A 19,042-nucleotide genomic window follows, 5' to 3' on the forward strand; every position below is an offset into this window, starting at 1 on the left:
GCTCCAGGTGAACTCACGTTTCTAAGCATCTACATCAAGTTGGACTAAACTACATTAATATAATGATTTCTTGTCTTTGCCCAAAGAGGCTCCGGGGGCACTTGATCCCTGATGTTTGTGTCTAATTAGTCAGCTCACAACGATAAAACAAGTCCAAATGATCGAAAAAAGAAAACACAACAAATAAACATTCAACACACAACAGTGCAACAACATAACAAAAATAAGGAAACAGCCAACTGTAGACGCACTGTTAGCATAGCACCATCAGGAGTCAGAAGTCCCAAACAACGAATGAGGTAAAGACGTAGAGGTTGTCACAGTAGGTCTGTCCGTCCTGTCTGTGAGCGACTGCCGACGAGCAGTGGACAGCACCGGGAAGCTAACAGTGATTCGTACAGGAAACAGCACCAACATCTTCACTTTCAGGAGAGACAACATGAAACATTTGAGCAAAAAAACGCCCCACAGGTGATCGTTAAAATTGTCATACTTAAACTTAAACTACTGTTAATTTTCAAGATAATTATAAAAGCTCTCCCTTAAAGCAAGATCAACATTAAGAAATCAAGATATGACACTCATGCAAACTAAGGATTCATGTCTCACGAAGGTCTAAATTGTACGCTGCATGTAAATGAATGCGATTTAAACAAAGTGTCAAAAGGTTCTTGCTTTTATCGCAGCAGTAAATGCATTCATTACTGGTTCATCTGCAGAGTGATTTCTTGATTAATCAGATAATTGTGTGGCTGATAAAACATCAGAAGACTGAAAAATGAACATCACGATGCAGCAACATCAATTGTCTGTATTTGTCCTACACTAACTAATGGTTCAAAATAAACAAGAGGTCCAATGGTGCTGTGCTTAGAGTTTAACAGTTTATCACCGTGGCAACGTGATTCAAACAACGGTGATCTGCATTTTTAGGAGCTGTGACACTTAAGCTCATTAACTCTCCCTGTGTGAGACGGAGAAAGCCTGAGATGTGTCCACTACACTTCCTAATGGTCGTTATATTCTATGACAATAAGGATTATTCCCCTTTTGGTTATTTGAAGGGTGCTGGTTTCAACTTTTTTTTTCATAATTTCTAAATATTATATAATATATGGGAAAAAACATTCAAAGTATTTTCAATTTCTTATTATTTTTACTTGAGTTATTGTTTCATAATTTATTCATTTATTTTGTAATACTTATTTATTGTTTTTACCATTTTTGATAGTTAATAAAAAAACGTTTTTTTCTATTGAAAATGAGCGAAATCTCAAATTCGATCGTTTACTGCAAGTTGAACATCCACGACGTCCTGTTTAAGCCTGACCTTCTTACAGTAATATTGAAGACACTCAAGTGGAAATATTAATACTAAAAAATACTCACAGCTTCTTGTTAACAAAGATTAAGCAGAAATAATTTTTTGGTATAAATAGCCGACCTTAAAAAAGATAAAATGTTAGGACGAAACCTTTGTCCAACGATAAACAAACAACTACGGATAAATGACTGACCTAAAATAGGTTCAAGTAGTTCTTAGTAGAACTAGTCAAGTTCATATTGCTGTAAAAGCACCGATTAATCATAATTATTAAAAATAGCTGTCACGCAAATTAATTCTACTGATCTATAAAATGTCTCTATTTGCAACTTTATGGCTTCATTGCAAATTCAGTGGTTCATGTTGGGATCCTGTAGCAATAAGAAGTAATTGCGTTATTGAAAGGTTACCATAGCCATCTTCCCCTGAAAGAAGAAGAACCGGCTGTGCAATACTGTATAAACAGAAATAAGCCCAGAGATGGCTGAGCAGCCGCCTAAACTCGCTTCGTGGTTCAGACCAATGTTCCCTGCAAAATGATGTCTGATTACAGCAGCATCATTTATCAGAGGAAACGTGAACTGTTTGTGCCGGTTGGTGATGGAGGGTCCTGAATGACTGACAGCTCACAGCATTAAAGGAGCTCATACGTAAACACTACAAGTCCAAATAGTAGATTCTGAATTGAGACTTTCATAGAAATACTGGAGAGTTTGAACTGGCTAGTGAAGCAGGGCGGGGATAAGGCAGGAGGTTTACCGCTGCTGCTCGCCTCACAGTCGTTATTCACATTCAAAGTAATCCTTGAGCGGGGCGAAGAGGTGACGGATGACGGGGACACTCCAGGAGCGACCCAGGACTCTCTGCCTCTGCGCGCGGCCCATGTTGTTCACGTCTGTGTAGTGCTTGGGAAATCCAAAGACCCTGACCGAGTTGATCGGATTGAAAGTGTTGTAAGAAAAGAAAATCATTAGCTACAGGTCAAAGGTCACAATCCACAAGAAGAATGTTTTCCCAAAAGGCTTACTGTTCCATTTCGGTGCACCACAGGTAGTCCTCTTTGCCGTTCATGGTGACAGGAAGTGGACCCATCTTTCCTTGCCTAATAGAGTTGGACTTTGTTGTGATGGTGCGGACTTTGTCGAACTGCAGGACGACACGCACAGGGTTCATCAACTTCAATTTAAGAGACTTTAAGATCTTTTTCCTGCAGGTACACTTATTTTCTATTTTACACACAACAAACTAAATGCCTCTACCATTGCCTTGCGTCCGCCTTCCAAACAATCCTGGAGGCCCACTTTGTCATCAAGAGACGTAGCGAGAGGTCTGAGGAGAAACGCAGAAATCCTTTAGAAGGCTGTGCATACACGAATGAAGAGAGACATTGCATATCATTTTGTGTTATCATGTACCTGTTCATTCCAGGGAGGTTTCCCCAAAAGTAACGAGCTCTGTGGGCAGGAGTAACTTTCACTGCATCGATCAAAATAGGATTACACTGAAAGAAAAAAGGGAGGATGAGAATAATGAACAATAGAATTTAATCAGGCCTGTTTCCTGAAGAAGAGAGGATACTTTCACTGGGTTATTAAAAAAGAATCACCTCTAGGAATCTGCAGATATCTGATTTATCGTTGGCACTCATGAAAACCACGTTCTCAAACAACCAGAAGAACGGACGGTCGTCGCCCTCCTTTGGCTTCAACAAGGTCAAAAGGCGGTAGAACTCAAAAAAGAGCCTTCCAGTGCCCTCTGCATGACAAACAGGGAAGGGGAGAGAGAGAGAGAGAGAGAGAGAAGGTTATCAGATGCACTTAACCTCCCAAAACACCTTTCTCAGAGGTTTGGAAGCTGCATACCAAATAGACCTTTTCTAAGAGGGTTGACCATGGACAGGTCGTTACACGGACTGCCTCCAATCAGGAGATCAAACGGACCCCATTCGGCCAACTGCAACACACCAACACAGAGTTCAACTTGAGTTCATATCCTTCTTCAACCAGAACCCCCACTCCAGCTAGAACTCACGTGTTTCCTTGTGATGGTACGAACGTCGTTGACATATTCAATCTTTCCCTCGTGCTTGATCATCCCCACGGTGATTGAATCGTCACAAATCTCTGAAGCGATGTAGCGTTCGATCTTGAAGCCCAGGTCTTTGAGCACCAGGTAGCCTGTCGTGATGCAAGAGTAGTTGAAAACATCAATGTAAACTCCATAACCTTTTACCCGATAGAAGTGTACTTTTGTTTCAAGTAAAGACTGAAGCTTTCAAAGACACTATTAACCCAACATTTCCAGAGACTAGACAGGTTTGTCTTAAAAACAAATACAATACAATTACTAACCTGTTGCAATGCCGTCAAAAAGCGAGAGCACCTTGATTGGTCGACGCTGGTCAGCGGAGATGGAGGGGTAGACTCTGTGAGGCTCCTGGGATTAAAAGAAAATGACTCTCAGTACCACTGCACTAATATCCAAGATAAGAGCATTCAGTAAAGAGACCGTTGTAATCTACCTACAACGCGTTAAATCAGCTGTGCATTCATTTTTGTTACTAGTTAAGAGTGTAAAAGTGTGGAATACATGTCCCTATAAATATGATGAATCGCTACTGGCAGGGGTGTTTTCTCCATCACTCATAAGCGACTGATTGCTTCAGACATTTATTAAACAAGCACACGCAATATTCTGCGTTCAGAGAAAGTATATGTATACATTTGAAACATTATTGTGTTTAGACTGTCACTGTCACTTTGATGTAATCTATCCTTTAGCTTAAACAGAAATAACAACTTTAGCATGGAATAAATGACTATTATTTTGCTGACATCATTTGTCCTCCACCTTCAAACAGGCCAACATTTGAACTAGAAATGTGCACCGGGAGAATAGAGCGTGGTACGTACAAACGCCATGGCGCTGTCGTTGGCAAAGAAGTCCTGAACCTTGACGCTCCAGTCTGGTCTGAGTTTGAGGTTTCCTTTGCACAGTGATGGCTTGCACATGTAGCAGCTCCATGGATCGACATCTTTCAGCTCGTCAAAGGTTCCCGGGCCCACCAGGATTTCCAGACAGTCCTTACAGAAGCATCTGTGATGGACAGAGAACATTTCAAGTGACCAATCTCCCGTGATTGTTATGTCATGTTAATACCTAATGATTGACATGAATGTTCACTTAGTTTTGTGTTACATGCTGGTGTTTACCTGCAGCAGCTGGCGTTGCCACACAGAATGACCTCTAAGCCGGCACAGCACACGGTGCAATACGACTGGTAGCCATCTTCATCGTAGCGATACAGGGTCTCTGTGAAGTTCCCCTGTGAACAGCGACACGGTGGTTGTGCAGCATTTGTTAGCAGCAGCTGTGTTTCCGATGGAGGCTAGACATTGACAAACCGGGCTGGATTGCAGTGAAGCAGACCAGATACAGTAGACAGAGATGGATGGATTACAAGATTACCTTGCATTTCAGACAGAGACCACCTTCAAACAACGGGTGCTGCACTTCAATCTCCAATGATCCACAGCTCAAACAGAAATCTGAAATACCGTTTGGAAATTAAAAATATTGACGGTTTCTATATCACATACTTCTTTAGTACGCTCGGCCAAAACGTACCTTCAATTTTTCTGCCTTTTTCTTTGACCATTTCTCTTATTGATTCTGAGAAGTCAAATATTAGAACAAATCACAAATATGAAAAAATAATGTGGACATTACATGAACGCCAGGACTGAATCGAGCAGGTCATTTTGTCCTCCGTGAGAGTTTGTCGGATCAAATGTGGAGGAAGATAATACGTACCTTTGTTGTAGGTGATTACGGGTGTATTTGCCTTATTTTTATAAACATATTTCCTTTTTGCTGGAGGCTGGTTGTCGGACATTGCAGAATCCGAAGAATCTTGATGTGCTGCAGCATCTTGAAGAAATGGAAAAGATGTAATCAACATCAATCATAATTTATGAAAAAAACATGATGACTTACTTTGTGCTTATTTCTGAAATAGCAACACGTCTGAATGAGCCTACTGTGCAGTCATTAATAAATAAGCAAATGTTCATGAATTCTTCTCATACCAGGAGGTGAGAATCCTTCAGGTCCAGAAGGCAGAAATCCCCCAGAAGCCCAGTCCAGCATCAACTTCAGCTCTTTTTCTTTATTTCCTTCCGCCTCAACAAAAGACTTCTCGCATCGCTCACTCGCCAACTGGACAGTACAAACATTCAACACGTTGCATGTAACATCGTAAATGTTTGCAAAAGGAGAAATTGTAATTATTGAAAGAGCCCTGAGCTTTTTGAAATAAAATTATTATCTGTTTTACAAGTGCTCAGTTTGGACCTAATCCTCTAAACTTCCGCTTGTCTGATTCCAGTTGACAAAAACGTTGTAAGGATGAGCAGTGCACAACGTTACAGGATCAACCACAGGCTATTTAGTCGAAGCTCCCAAAGTTTGAACAAATGTTGATATGACAGAACATTTTGTCACTGCATGTGTAATAAATGTTTTGATTTTGTGACAAATGCATTTGGGTCTCCTACCTCAATAATCTGGTAGATGGCTTCCTTGTAGATGGGCAAGCTGGCAAAGGAATTCTTGCAAAAGCACTTATTGAAGTTCCTAAATGTCAACAGACTTTCCGTATAGCTCTGCAACAGAAAGCAACGATGATGTTAACTCAATATGAAATCGCTATTTGTTTCCGCAGATCGAACACATAAACTGCACTCCTCACCTCTGAGAACATCCCGTCTCCGAACCACTCCACTCTTCTCATTCCCAGGGGCGATGACTTGGTTTTCCAAGGCATCACCATCCCAGGCCACCAGGAAAAGCCTTTCACTTTCCCCCACACCAGCTCACCTGTCGGAAACCCTTTCCCATCCTGCAAATGTAAAAAAGCAAAATAAGAGTAGGGTAATACTGATTACCTAAAGATGATAATCTAAATGACATGTTCTATGTTAAAGAACATCTGTATTTTGGGCTTGTTCTTGTAACTGTTTCCTGTTACCTGATAGGCCGTCTTCCGTCGTCCTCTCGGTGTGGTTTTGAGGGGTGATGTCTCTTCTGCCTGAGAGTCAAACACATTTAAAAGAGGCCCACATAGACAAGTTTTAGTCTTTTTAGGGTGAGATAGCAGGTCAATGGCACTAGCCATTCATCAATCTTATCATATATACATTTGCTTCGTTCTAAGCATCAATCGTTACAGAAATACATGGATTGAGTAATCAAACAGGAAGAGAAAAACAACAGTCGACAAATAAGAAAACATTATCTAGTTTGACATCACTGTGTTTGTGATGTATTTCATCTCACAGAAGTGTCCTCTAGTTTAAATGGAATTTAAATGGGCAGAAAGGCCAGTATTCTGGTAGTACACCTACCACCTCATCTTGGGACTCCAGACCCCTTTTGCTGTCCTTATCAACCCCTCTGGGGCTGGAGATGGTTTTACCACCAGCCTGAAACAGTGTACGGGTCGGTGGCTTCTGGCGCAAGCTGCTCTCCAAGCCATGCCCTCCCCTAACAGCCATCTGAGAGACAACACAGTCATCACAAAAAAAATAAAATAAAAGGACCATTAGTAAATAAATAGTCTAGCAAAAAGAGTTGTGTGCGTAACTGATGGTTAAATAACTATTTATTTTTTAAAGAAATCCAGCTTTTATAACCCTGTTCTTTTTCTTAAAATATGTTACCCCTTTCCACTCGGCGCCGTTCTCTCCAGTAGTGTCGCCATTTTCTTTGGAAACAGACAAAAGTGATTTTAGTCTATTTTGCTGTTGTTATCATTACAAATACTGTATTATATCTGAACTCAGACACGTTAAAATTAGAATTCTGAAGGAAAATCCTGAACCTGATGCTCGCGACAAAAACAAAAGACTTGCAGAAAAACTTTCTTTACTTACGATGTATCTTTGTGAGGCGAACTTCACACTGCTTCACTTCCACATTAAGGCCATTCTGGTCTAGAGAATCACACACAAGTGTTAACGACATGCAGGATTCACTCCATTGACGGTTCAGTGCACCGAACACTTTACCTGTGCAGCATGCAAATCAACAATCAATTAAACTAATGGGTTTGGTTGTAATCTTACCTTCAGTCTGAGCTGAGGGCTGTGCGGTGGAGTCCGAGAGAGGGCCGTCAGACGCGAGGTCAGACTCGCTTTCTGTTAAGTCCTCCCTCTCAGAAGACATTGCAGAATTATTCAGATCCTGCGACAGGAAACAAAGCAAGTGCAGAGAATTAATTATATTAAAGATGTGAAAACTAAACCTAAACAGAGATGTTGATATGGCTCCTCAATTTACATACCCGGGTAAAAACCTGCTGAGCCGCTAGATTTGGACAGGGAAGAGACAACAGGGTCAGAACAAGCTTTCGGAAGATGGATGTCGGACGCAGGTCCTTCAGTACGCTAGCCCAGTGTTTCTCTGGTGAACCTCCTTCTGGGGGCTCGTTATCTCCCCGCTCTGCTTGCTGATACTCAAGGAAATCCTGCGTGAGCTGCTCGACCTCCTCGGGGGAGCTGCAGACTTTCAGCGAAGTCCCGAGCTTCTCCACCTCTTTCCCAATAACCCTCGCTCTGCTCTGGGGGTCCAGCAGCTGAGCTATGCCACTTAGCACCTCGTCACTTAGAGGCAGCTCCTTTGCGATGCAACCTGTGAGTGCAATGTAGAAAGACAGCACCTCCCCTTTTAATATTGCCAGTGTATCTTTAGCCTTAGACTCATTCAGGAAGTCTTCCACAGCTTTCCCACCCAGAAAGAGTTTGGAGGCTGACTGGTGGGATTTCTTGCCCTCTAGGATTTGGGGATTGCGTTCTTTGGTGAATTGAGCGGCAGCTTCAGGTTGAAGGAAGTAGGAGGCGTAAGTGCACAGGAGGCGACCGGCCGCTTGTAGGGTGAGCAGCACATCACCTCGAGCCCCTTCCTTCCGTGTCTGTAGATCTTTTTGGAAACTGTGCAGAGGCTCTACGGCATGCTCCAAGAACATAAAAGTTGCCCTGACTTTAGGATCCTGCATCTGTTGGTATATTAACTTGGCTTTAGTGTCGCCCTCGTCGCAGGACGTGAAGTAACTAATGAGATCTGTCCATATTTCTAAGATTTTTGTGACCAATGGATAGAATGTAAGGCAGTTGGTGTTGAGACGAAGTGATGAACTCTCCGCACTAATATCTGAGCCAAAAAGAGTCTTGAGGTTTTCATTCTTGGTAGCGCAGGAAGTGTAGTGAGCATAGATGTCTACCATCAACGCTTGAGGCTGATTGGACAGCTTCTTAATCCCTGCCTGGAACGCAGCATCAGTAGTGGCACACAGGTCCCCTAAGGCTACTATGTTCGGGTTAAGTTTCCTGAGCTGCGAGCAGATCTGCTCTGAGGTCACACTACTGCAGTTAGAATAAACAGACGCAATATTATTTGTGTAAAAATCAAATTTCTTCAAGGTTGCCACCACCGCCGCTGCGGTTTGACCTTCTACGCCATCCTCTGACTCAAGAGTATCCAAAAATTGGAAGCATTGCTCTGAGGTTTTGACATCAAAAAAGCCAACAAGGACCACAGGGCCAGAGGCCGTTCCCGGTGAACATCCTCCAAAGACGTACACACAGTACGGAGTGTGTTGGCACACTGGCGTCATGTTGGAATACTTCGAACCCAGTTTACTGCGTGCAAAATGTCTAGAAATATCTGCATCGCTAGAGGGCGGAAGTTCAGAGGGATTGGTTTTTGGGCCAACACGGTTGTGTATTTTAGCCATTTTCTTGTGTTTCATTGTTTCCGCATGTCGTTTGAGTTCCAAAACACCTTTCTGAAATGTCTTCAGGCTACTTTCGCAAGTGCGGCAGAAGGTAAATTCCTCTCCATGAGCACTCTGATCAGCCCAGTCATAAGTATTCTTCCATTTGTCAGTGTACGGGAACTCTTTAGCCGTTACAGTGGCCGTTTCCTCCGTGTCTGAATCTAATTTCGATCCCCCTGACAGAAAGGAAATAAGAATTACTGCGCAACTACTGTAAACAGGATGAACAAAACACATATTATGGTTTTTTGTTATCCAAATAAAACGTTGTTCAGTTACCTTTGGTCAATTTGTGAGGTACCAGAATAGGGATGATATTCTGGCTGTTCCGAGCTTTCACAGGGTCGTATTTTTTATTTTGATCATTTGTGGTGTAGAAACGTTTGAACCACTTCAGGAGGTCAAAGTGCGCTTTAAAATCCCCTTGAATGAGCTCCTCAATTGGAATAATCTAAACCAAGACAAAGAACACATGACACAATGTGTTAGCTAAGCTTAGCATAAAAACACTGCAGGAAACAGCTGCAGCCTGTCAAATGTAAAAAATCTGCCTACCATACCAACCAGTTAAAATGCTAAGAGAAAGATGCATACCTTTGTGACACCGTTCTTGCTTAAGGCCTCATGTAGGAGACTGAAGTTTTGCTTACAGTCATCCTCCCCTTGTGCATCAAGCTTCACCTTCGTCATGTCAATAGAGCCTGGAATAATACGGTCCATGATCTGACAGTGACATGCACCTGTGGGAAACCGACCATATAGCAGTAACATTTAAAAAAAGATTCATGTACAAGTTTAAAGAAGTACTGCTGTACAATTGTATTGTATCTGCTCATACTAATCAATCACCTGAACCCATGTCTTGCACATCTTTGAAGTTTGTCTTCAGCAGGTTGTTGTACCAGTTCACCAAATAAATACGGCTGCTCTTATCGTGGATGGAGTCTGGGATCACAACCACTGCACTTGCCATTTTAAAGCCCTTTAAAGAAAAATGTGTTATTATCATAGTTATCTCCTCTTCATGAGTATAATTTATTTTACATTACTGTAAACTCAAACCAAATATAAAATCACAACATTTAAACCGTTACTGTTGCTTATTCCTGCTCAGAAGGTGTAGAGAAACATAGTGTTAACTATTGGTTTAATGTAAAAAATACAAAACAACTGCCCATCACAATCAAGGTAATTTCATCATGCATTATTTGACATGTCCCTGTATTTTAATATATTATTACCAATTTGTTAACATTAAAAAAAACATGGCTGTCAGTAATGCCAAAGCTCGTGTTAACTCCCACCCCACCGCAGGCTTCCAGGGAGGGGGGTGGTGTGTAAGACTGGTTCAGTGGCTGGTGTCTGATCGCTTATTGTCTCATCGCTGTGCACAAGGACGGGGTGCGTCCTGTAATACATTTACGCGTTTTTGTTTTGAGTGTGGCTTCTTCTCTGAGCCGAGCTGCAGCCCGGTTCCACGGGACTCCCGAGCCACGCTGCAACCTCACTTTCTCCTCCCCTTCCTCCTCGATGTAACGACATCGTAAATGAAATCTCGCGTTGTCTATTTCTTTTTTTGCCGCGAACGTTCCCCTCAATGCACAACTTTCACCGACAAGGAACTCGAGCTTTGAAACACACGATCCTTTGACTGTTATTTGTAGGGGGAAACAACGTCGCACCGAAAGTCACTACCATGGCGACCGGCATGTTTTTTTTCTGCAGCCGGTGTTCACGTTACATGCACCGTGCGTGCAGCTGCCTGCGGACACGTAAGGGAGGAATCTGTACGTCTTAACGTAGGCAACTAGCTATCAGTGATACATTGTAACAACTACAAAGAACGTTATAACAACGCAGTATCCGCACGTCATCAAAGCAACCGGGACGGTTAGACTGATGAAAGACGGTAGTAATCACGCAATCAGTTAGTCAGTACCACCCCGATCCGATATGTTATCGACGTGGGCATAGATCAGTCGGTCTTTTGTTTTTGAGAGCCCGCATAAGGTTGAGCAGGATTTACAAACACACCAGGACAAAACCTTGTACAACAAGGACTCGGGGTGTTGTTCTGTACACCGCCAGTGTGGGATGAAGTCTCAGTAGAATACAAGCGACTGGCTCTGTAGAAAGACAATAGTAAACTCGGGGTGGCTTACCTCGCCGGATTCCTCACTGAAATAGACGATTCTCAAGACCACTAGCTCCCCCCCCGAGCAACATTTTAGGATGGGCAGACCGGCACTTGTGACGTCCCCATTAGCCGGGGTGAGCCATTGGGCGACCGGTGCAGGAGGCCGTCCCTCTTTCAGCCGACAATATTAACCTTAGCTATTAAAGTACTTCGACGCTACGAACGTTTCCCTATCCCCCAAGGACCGTCCGCCCGCCTAAGTTAACATGGGAGATAAAATGGCACCTAGCGAAGCCGAGTCACTTACACTACTTAGCTTTAAGTTAAGTTGATAAAGTTCCTCGGTTTATGTGTAAAATCATTAAATAGGCTACAACACCCCCATCCACGGAAAATTAGCTCAGGTTGATACATAATCATAAACAATGACATATACCCCAATGAAAGAAGAAAAACGCACATACCTCAATGACTTTCGACCAACATGCAAACGCCACTAACGTTAGTCGCCTAGCTAGCCGTCACTAGCTTAGCATAATTTAACGATGGATCTCCCAGCTTCCGGTCCAGGCCCATAGCCCCAAAATGCTGAATTAGCGTCAGCTAAGGTCTAAGGTTAATTCACTTTAAATTGTGTACGTGCAGTGACTCAAAAACACCTCAGGCTACCTTATTTTGAGTTATTACAAGAGATTATACGTTTTTTTCTAGTCGCCTGGTTGTCCGGACTGTTCCTCCTGTCTGGGGTTATAACGTTAACGTAACGTTATCTATCTAAATACAGTTCAGTTTTAACAGTGTAATGGCCGCTCCGCAATGCTGACGACGTCTACACAGTCTACCTCTCAGCGAGCCTTAAATAATAAGTATAAATTCAAATAAAATAATGAATTTATCTCTGCAAGACTCAAAAGTGTGATGCCTCCCCATACCTAACCACCGAGTGAGTTGTCCAACTTGACTGCCGCAAGAAACGCATAAGAAAGAGCGAACCAGCGTGGCCAACATGGCGTCTGTTCGGTGGTTTCAGTGGCGAGGCGATCCAAAACCCCACTGAATCCCGTTAGTGAAACACAGGTCGAACGTAGTTACACCGTAAGTCTTAGTAGTTTAATTATTTAGTTGTACAGTGAGGTTACGCGACCTCCTGAATTTGTTAGGAAGTGTGCTAGATTGATAAATATTATTTTTTATGTCACCGATCCGCTGGGTTCAGGCTGCATGACATGTAGTGGTGCACACTACATTGTGTATGTATCCATTTCATGAAATGACATAGCCATAAACATATGGATAACTTGTTGTAAATATTTTACCAACTTCACCACATTTACGTGTTTATATGATGTCTCCAGAGCTGGAATAATAGAGATACACGCTTGATACACTGTCTAACAGAGAGGGAAATGTCCTTTTTTTTAAAAGTCTAACTCATTAATATGAATTGTGAGGTCAAAATTAAGGTTTATGTTGTTGAAAATATGTGAATAATAACTACTCACAACTAGTTGTGCGGCAAACACAATTTAAGGCTCAGGGCTTGGTGTAGCTGCGGGAGACTTACTTTGCAAGACATGTGAACCGTGAACCTTTTTTTGCGACAGAAGAGCGCTTCGTGGGGAACAACTGAAAGAATGACGGCTCAATTTGATGAAAACGCGGTGGAGAGTTAGCCCAGCGGCTGTGTGGTCTGCAGCCAGAGAGCCTCGGGCCGCGAGCAGCTAAGTGACTGCAGTGTAGGTTTTGGAGGAAGTACGTGACGGAACATGTGTGTTCTCGTCTGAAGACACCTTCACCACGTTGGAACTGCCAGCGCAGAGCTGGAAGGCCGCCGCGTTATATCAGACAAGGCAACGTGTGTCAGTTAGTGTATCCCCGTGGGACATGAGTAAAAATGCCACTGCGACGGATCGGTTTTGAGACAACAATTCCCCCAACAATTTCAATTAGATATTATTATGTTATTAGAGTTTATCATTTGTTTCTGATGAAAAAAAAAAAATCAGTCTTCATTCTTTAACCACATGCACAATGGTAGGTTACATCTTTAGCTATAAAGATGGCAACGATGTCCCCATAGCAGTACCTTACTATTCTGGGCATTAAACACATTTTAGCACAGTTTACAGGTTATAGCATGAACAACAAAGGGACTGGTGTGGTGAGTCAAAGTGGTATTGTGGATGGCTGTGCCTTGGATCTTGATCTATACATCGTAATTGAGTTAAAGCCTTTTGTATTGGTCATACATGTTCGTCTGAGATGATGGTTATCACAGAGGAGGTTGAGGGGTTAATGTGTGTGTCTGTATTTATGTTCAAGCTCAGGAATGGATGTAAGTGAGTGGTTAGACGGGCTGAACCCTGATGGCAGTGTTTCCATGGGCGGTGAACATCACAATATTTATAGATGGATTGATACTAAACCCTGATGCAAAAAAATGCTCTTACGTTGTGAAATATTGCATTAATAGGGTAAATTGCCCCGATTGTCTTCCCATGATGTCATTACGAAGAGCGCTCTGGGCCTTTGTGACACCATCTGTGGTGTGGTGAGTGTAGATCCACTGTGGTGGTTGCCGGCAGCAAAGGTCACCGGGGTCATGGTGGGCTTTGTTTGTCCAAACCAACTCTCCACTGGCCCATCCTCCCAATGGGAAAAACCGCGGGCTGGCTAATCAAAATGTTCCCTTTTTCTTCATGTGGCTGGCGTTCAGTGGGGGTGTAACAGTGGAGGCGGTGGAAATATGTCTGTGTTCTTCAGCTAAAAGAGGTTGATGTTGAGGTGATGATGATGATGATGAGGATGTACTTTAATATACACATCGGTCAACAAATACTCCGAAAAAGCCTAAACAATTATTACATTTCTAGTGCATTTATCTTATTACTCTCACTGTTCCTGTTCCTGTGACCTGCTCTTTTATTTCCTGTGAAGCAACGTCACTGCAGTTTCTTTTGAGTGAACACAAAATGTTGTTGCAGCCCCCTAATTTGTCTGAAAGGAGCCGATGCAGAGGCTCAGAGGCACAGCAGGGATGCCCAGCAGAGGAGTCTGGGTAAACAACTGCATGGTACTCTGGCAAAAAAAAGGGTTGAATATCATCTATCTCACCAAATATCTGTTAATGCATATTCCTCTGAGGTTCCTCGCGGTAAAAATCTATTTCTACGGCTGAACACCTTGATCATAGATCTATTATCCCTTTGCATCTCCTTCACACAGAGACCCGCCAAAATAAACCCAACAAAAATAATATTTACTCTAGTTCCTGCTTCCTGGGGTTATTTTACATATTTATCAGACTGCAGTAACTGTTTTTTTTTGGACCACTTGGGGGCAGCAGAGAAAAGCTGTAAACCAAACTATCAGTGCCTTATATGGTAAATAATTTAGCAAACCGTTGTTTTCTTTCACATTCAGGTGCTGAGCAACATTCCCATTCATGTTTAGTAGGGTTAGTGTCCACCTTGATAAATGTGTCTACTATCTTTTAGCTCTTTTTTTTTATCTCTACTAACGGCTGAGAAAATATCTGTCTCATCCATTGCTTAGTTTTAAGTGCTCTACTATATTCAAGTTTTGTATCTTGCTTGTTTATTTGTACAGTTTATCAAACAGCTGACTGCTCTGCATGAAAAGAAAACCAGTCACTGAGAGAAGTGACGACACATTGTGGATTTTGGTTGTAGGATGTGTTGTCTGTGAGAAAGTTGGCCTTATGCTTTAGATTGATTTAACTGAATAATGCTGCGGAGGATTATTATTGCAAAGACCTGTTTAGTCAATAATATAATATAACCACATTTAAAAAAAAGCTCTTACATGCATTTAACACTTATTACAGTGATACCCATTTGCATTAGGCTCAAAGGACAAAAACAGACTTAACTGATCCACTCTTTAAGAGTGCAACGTGCAGAGAAAGCTGAATAACAAGTGGTCTGAAACAAGGAAGAGAAGTCAGAAAAGGGGAAGAAAAAAACCAAGGCAAAGGTCAGCGGCAGCATTCAGGGGATAAGGCTTAAAGGACAGAACCTGACTGGTGCAATCAGACGTGTCACACAGCCGTGGCAAAGTGGATGTCAGTGCGGCTGCAGGGGGCCCACCATGAGCATGTCAGCGCCAATCATCGGGGTAGAATAAGAGCCGTGGAGTGTTTGGGCAGCAGGGAGTGAGTGTGTGTGTGTGTGTGTGTGTCTCTCCACAGTGAGCCCATTACAGCTGTCGAGGCCGAGTAGTATTGGCACGAACGAGGCCACAAACACAGGTGGCAGCGACGGATCCAAAGCACGTGAGTGTGAGAGCTTCATGCGCAGCAGCTATTTGTGAATGGAGCGGATCAGGTGAAGGGTCGTGTTTGGCTCTGCTGATGACGGCGGGTCGGACTTCTGGGCCTGTTTACGTCTTGAGTAGCAGGATTTCTTTCAGGCACTCGAGTCGTCCGCGCCGGGGGTGGGTTTCACAAGTCTGATAAGCAGATGTTGTGTCGTAGATAAAGCTGTGAGCTGTGGTTAGTTCACCGGGGTCACAAATACAATTTGCCTTTGTGTGGAGGCAGCAGGCTTCCTCTGGGCCCCTCGGAGCCTCCCAGACCGCAGAGGAGGGTTAAAGTCCTACCGGGCTGACTGACATGCAACAGCTAGACGCTGTGTTCCAAAAGTACTGAGTTTCATTATGTTTCCTCCAACACGACTATAGTGTTAAGGGGCGGGGGGGGGGGGGGTGTTAGGGTTTATCTGAACAATGTAGGCAGTTTTAAAATAAACTTTCCATTAAATGCAGCGATCAGAATGAAATCCACCCGAAAACCTTCCAATCGATTTAAACACTGAACTCTAAAAACCTCTCAATATATCACCAAATGCGTGAGAGAGAAACTGTACCCTTCAAGTCCCGATGCAAACATCAAATGCGCCCCTTTGTTTACCATTTCATCTCTAACTCTGTCTCTCTGCTGCTCGGTGCCAGGCAGGTCCAGCAGGTTCTTTGGGCCTTTTTCACTGAACCCAACTGCATTCGGTGGCTTCACAGGACGCTGCCGAGTTGCGGGTCGGACAAATAAACAACATTGCGAAAAACCACTGGACTATAAATCTGCAGAGCAGAGATGGTAATTCCCCCCCAGGGTGATAGACGCCTTTTTATATTGTCAATTGATAACCTGTTAACTTACAAATATTGATTATGAGTGCTTTAATATCAACGCACACACACACACACACGCACACAACAAAGGCTCAGTTTAATGGCTGCTCTTTGGCCCCCCTCCTTGTAGCGTGCGCTCATTAACACTCCCTCGTGGATGTGAAAAGGATGGGGTAAGAAGGGCGGAGGCTTCGTCTCCATCAGCACACACTAATCCAGTGTCGATCCAGTGTACGCGGGGAGGCAATGAGAGCGCACCCTTTAGAGGAGAGGGGTCGGCAGTGAGCCAGAACTGTGGCCCTTATCTCCCTGTCATTGTCCCCCCCCCACCCCCCGCGCGCTCTCTCTGGGCTCCCCCTCTCTCTCTCTTCATGATTAACCAGACTCATCGCCCTCGATGGTCCGTTGTTTGCTGTTACTTAGTTACCGGTTGCAATGATTTGCCTGGGCCGCTTGTGTTTCCATGGCGACTGTGCCGATTCTCTCGTCTCCCGGCCTGCCTGTCGGCTGTGCTGTCCCGATGGCCTGTAGTCACCCGAGGGCCCTGAACCACAGCGCCCTGCCCCCCCACCCCCCACATGGTCCCATAAGTCTGTCCATGTGTGTTCACGTCGCACTGCAGCCCCTCACCATGCCGGGCTGCTACATGCAACTTCTTGCTGGTCGGTGAGCAGACGGAGAGATAAGAGCTGATGTTGATACTAAATATTCAGTTGGCATGCTCGCTCTCTCTTTCCCCCTGATATAAATATATTAAAGAAATTAAAAAAGGTTTACAATACATTTGGGAAAAATAAATCCGTTGTGCCTTACTGAAAATCTACAGTTTATCTATAGTTTATGTGTGTTTCAATTTAGCTTGATCGGGTTGACTTCAAGCCTGCCACCCAGTTTATTTGGGTTTACAATGAAAAATACAAAACCTTTCTTCCCAATCAGATTGTAATAAAATATACACCCTCTGTACAAAAATATAATAAGAAGGATAATGAAAATGAAATTGATTGAATTTAAATTTAATTCAATAACCAAAATTAATTTTCATGACACCACGAGTTGGCATGTGAGAGAATATTTTTGAGTGTGACTTGTGGGGGGGGACCCTTCATCTACAAAAAGACATATTATAGCGTTCGTATGTGTTCATAGATTTGAACATTGCACAGACATTATGACACAGGGAAACAAATCAGTTGAAGGACACTTGCATGTGGTGCCGTGTCGGACAGGTCCGGTTCAGGACGGGTGACACAAATGAGGCGCAGTCTTCATCTTCACCGACAGGCGGCAGTAGTGATCAAATTGTCACCACTCACACTTAATCACACGGTGAGACCGACGCGGGACTGAGGAAGGGTGAGTTTTGTCGCCCCAACGGAGGCTGATTCAGCATCACTGCGTGGCTCTCGTGCTCTTCTTCAGTCTCACAGTTGCGTGTCCCCGTCTGTCCCCCTGTTCACGCTGCGAGACTCCCTCCAAACTCTGTTGAGGTTGTTTCATCTCATCCAGGCCCTTTTCCCACGATATTCCGTTTACTGATTTCTGCAGGCTTCACCTTTATTTGCTCTTTAAAAAAACCAAAAGATATTTTTCTGACTGTGACTGGGTGAGTGACGCCTTCAGTGATTCAGCATCAATAATGGTTGCACTTAACAAACAAAACATTATTCTTTTAAAACTATCCAACAAGATTAAAAGTTATAAATGTACCCATGCGTGAAAGGCTGCTTGATGGATCTGCATGATACATGTTTTATAGTATTATAAAATACAATAGAAGTATATTCTACTTTTACAGTAAAATACAAGCACAAACATTTCTATGTCCTCAAATAAAAACACACAAATTAATTGGAGTCCATTAAACAATAATATCTCAAATCTAACAGTATCTCACCCATCCTGAAAATGTATAAACATAAAAATGCAACTCTCTCAAAGAGCTCAGTTTGCATATTGAGTACTTTTGCTTCTGATGCTTCAAGTTGACTGAATACAGGACTCTCGCCTGTAGCATTATTTCTTTACTCTTTTATTAATCCTCGCACTACTCTAGTTTATCATAAAGTTGGATTATGAACAAGAGTTGATCTCAAAATCCCATAATGCAACGAGCTTCTTTCATTAATCTGATGATCGTTAGATTTAAGTTACAACCACAATGGTAAATTATTTTGGGAGCACTCCACATGCGAGACATTATGTTTTGGCCATTGTTGTTGTTTGCATAATTCCTCAAAAATTGGCACAGAGATTTAAATAAATGTCATTTCTGAAATGTAAGTTCTGTGATCAATTGCTTAAGGCCGAAATAAACCCTGGGAGTTGCGGTTTCCTTCTCCCCTGAATTTGTTGTGTACACAGTTGTCTTCCTTATTCGCTTTTTATCAAAGAACTACATGTATAATCCAGAGCTGAACGTGGTGGAGGTCAAAGTGTAAGCAGATGGATGCTGGAAGCTGCTGTCATCAGGAGAGGGGTTTTACATTCGCTCTGCTCCAGACAGGCCTCACTGTGGCCCTCCGGGACAGGAGATGTCCACCCTCCCGGTGAAAGGAAAGCGCCCAGTGGGGGACCGTGAGCATAATTACAGCAGTTT

The 19,042-nt window shown here is 43.1% G+C and overlaps 1 protein-coding gene across 1 annotated transcript; it reads right to left on the reverse strand.

The window, feature by feature from the left end:
* Positions 1–1,121: 1,121 nt before the first annotated feature.
* On the reverse strand, positions 1,122–11,457 carry LOC119223255 (DNA (cytosine-5)-methyltransferase 3C-like). The gene is made up of 26 exons (XM_037480449.2): positions 11,321–11,457; positions 10,008–10,140; positions 9,753–9,898; positions 9,438–9,609; positions 7,668–7,690; positions 7,450–7,567; positions 7,258–7,317; positions 7,045–7,088; positions 6,730–6,879; positions 6,354–6,413; positions 6,075–6,224; positions 5,881–5,988; positions 5,413–5,542; positions 5,138–5,254; positions 4,952–4,996; positions 4,793–4,872; positions 4,537–4,649; positions 4,237–4,420; positions 3,676–3,760; positions 3,356–3,501; positions 3,187–3,277; positions 2,931–3,079; positions 2,740–2,825; positions 2,584–2,653; positions 2,352–2,470; positions 1,122–2,248 (listed from the first exon to the last, which is right to left on the reverse strand). The coding sequence occupies exons 2-26, from the start codon at positions 10,129–10,131 to the stop codon at positions 2,107–2,109; spliced, it is 2,712 nt and encodes a 903-aa protein (XP_037336346.2). The 5' UTR covers positions 10,132–10,140; positions 11,321–11,457; the 3' UTR covers positions 1,122–2,106.
* Between the last annotated feature and the right edge of the window lie 7,585 nt (positions 11,458–19,042).

The sequence above is a fragment of the Pungitius pungitius genome, chromosome 1 (genome assembly GCF_949316345.1).
Source record: "Pungitius pungitius chromosome 1, fPunPun2.1, whole genome shotgun sequence".
Lineage (NCBI taxonomy): Eukaryota > Metazoa > Chordata > Actinopteri > Perciformes > Gasterosteidae > Pungitius > Pungitius pungitius.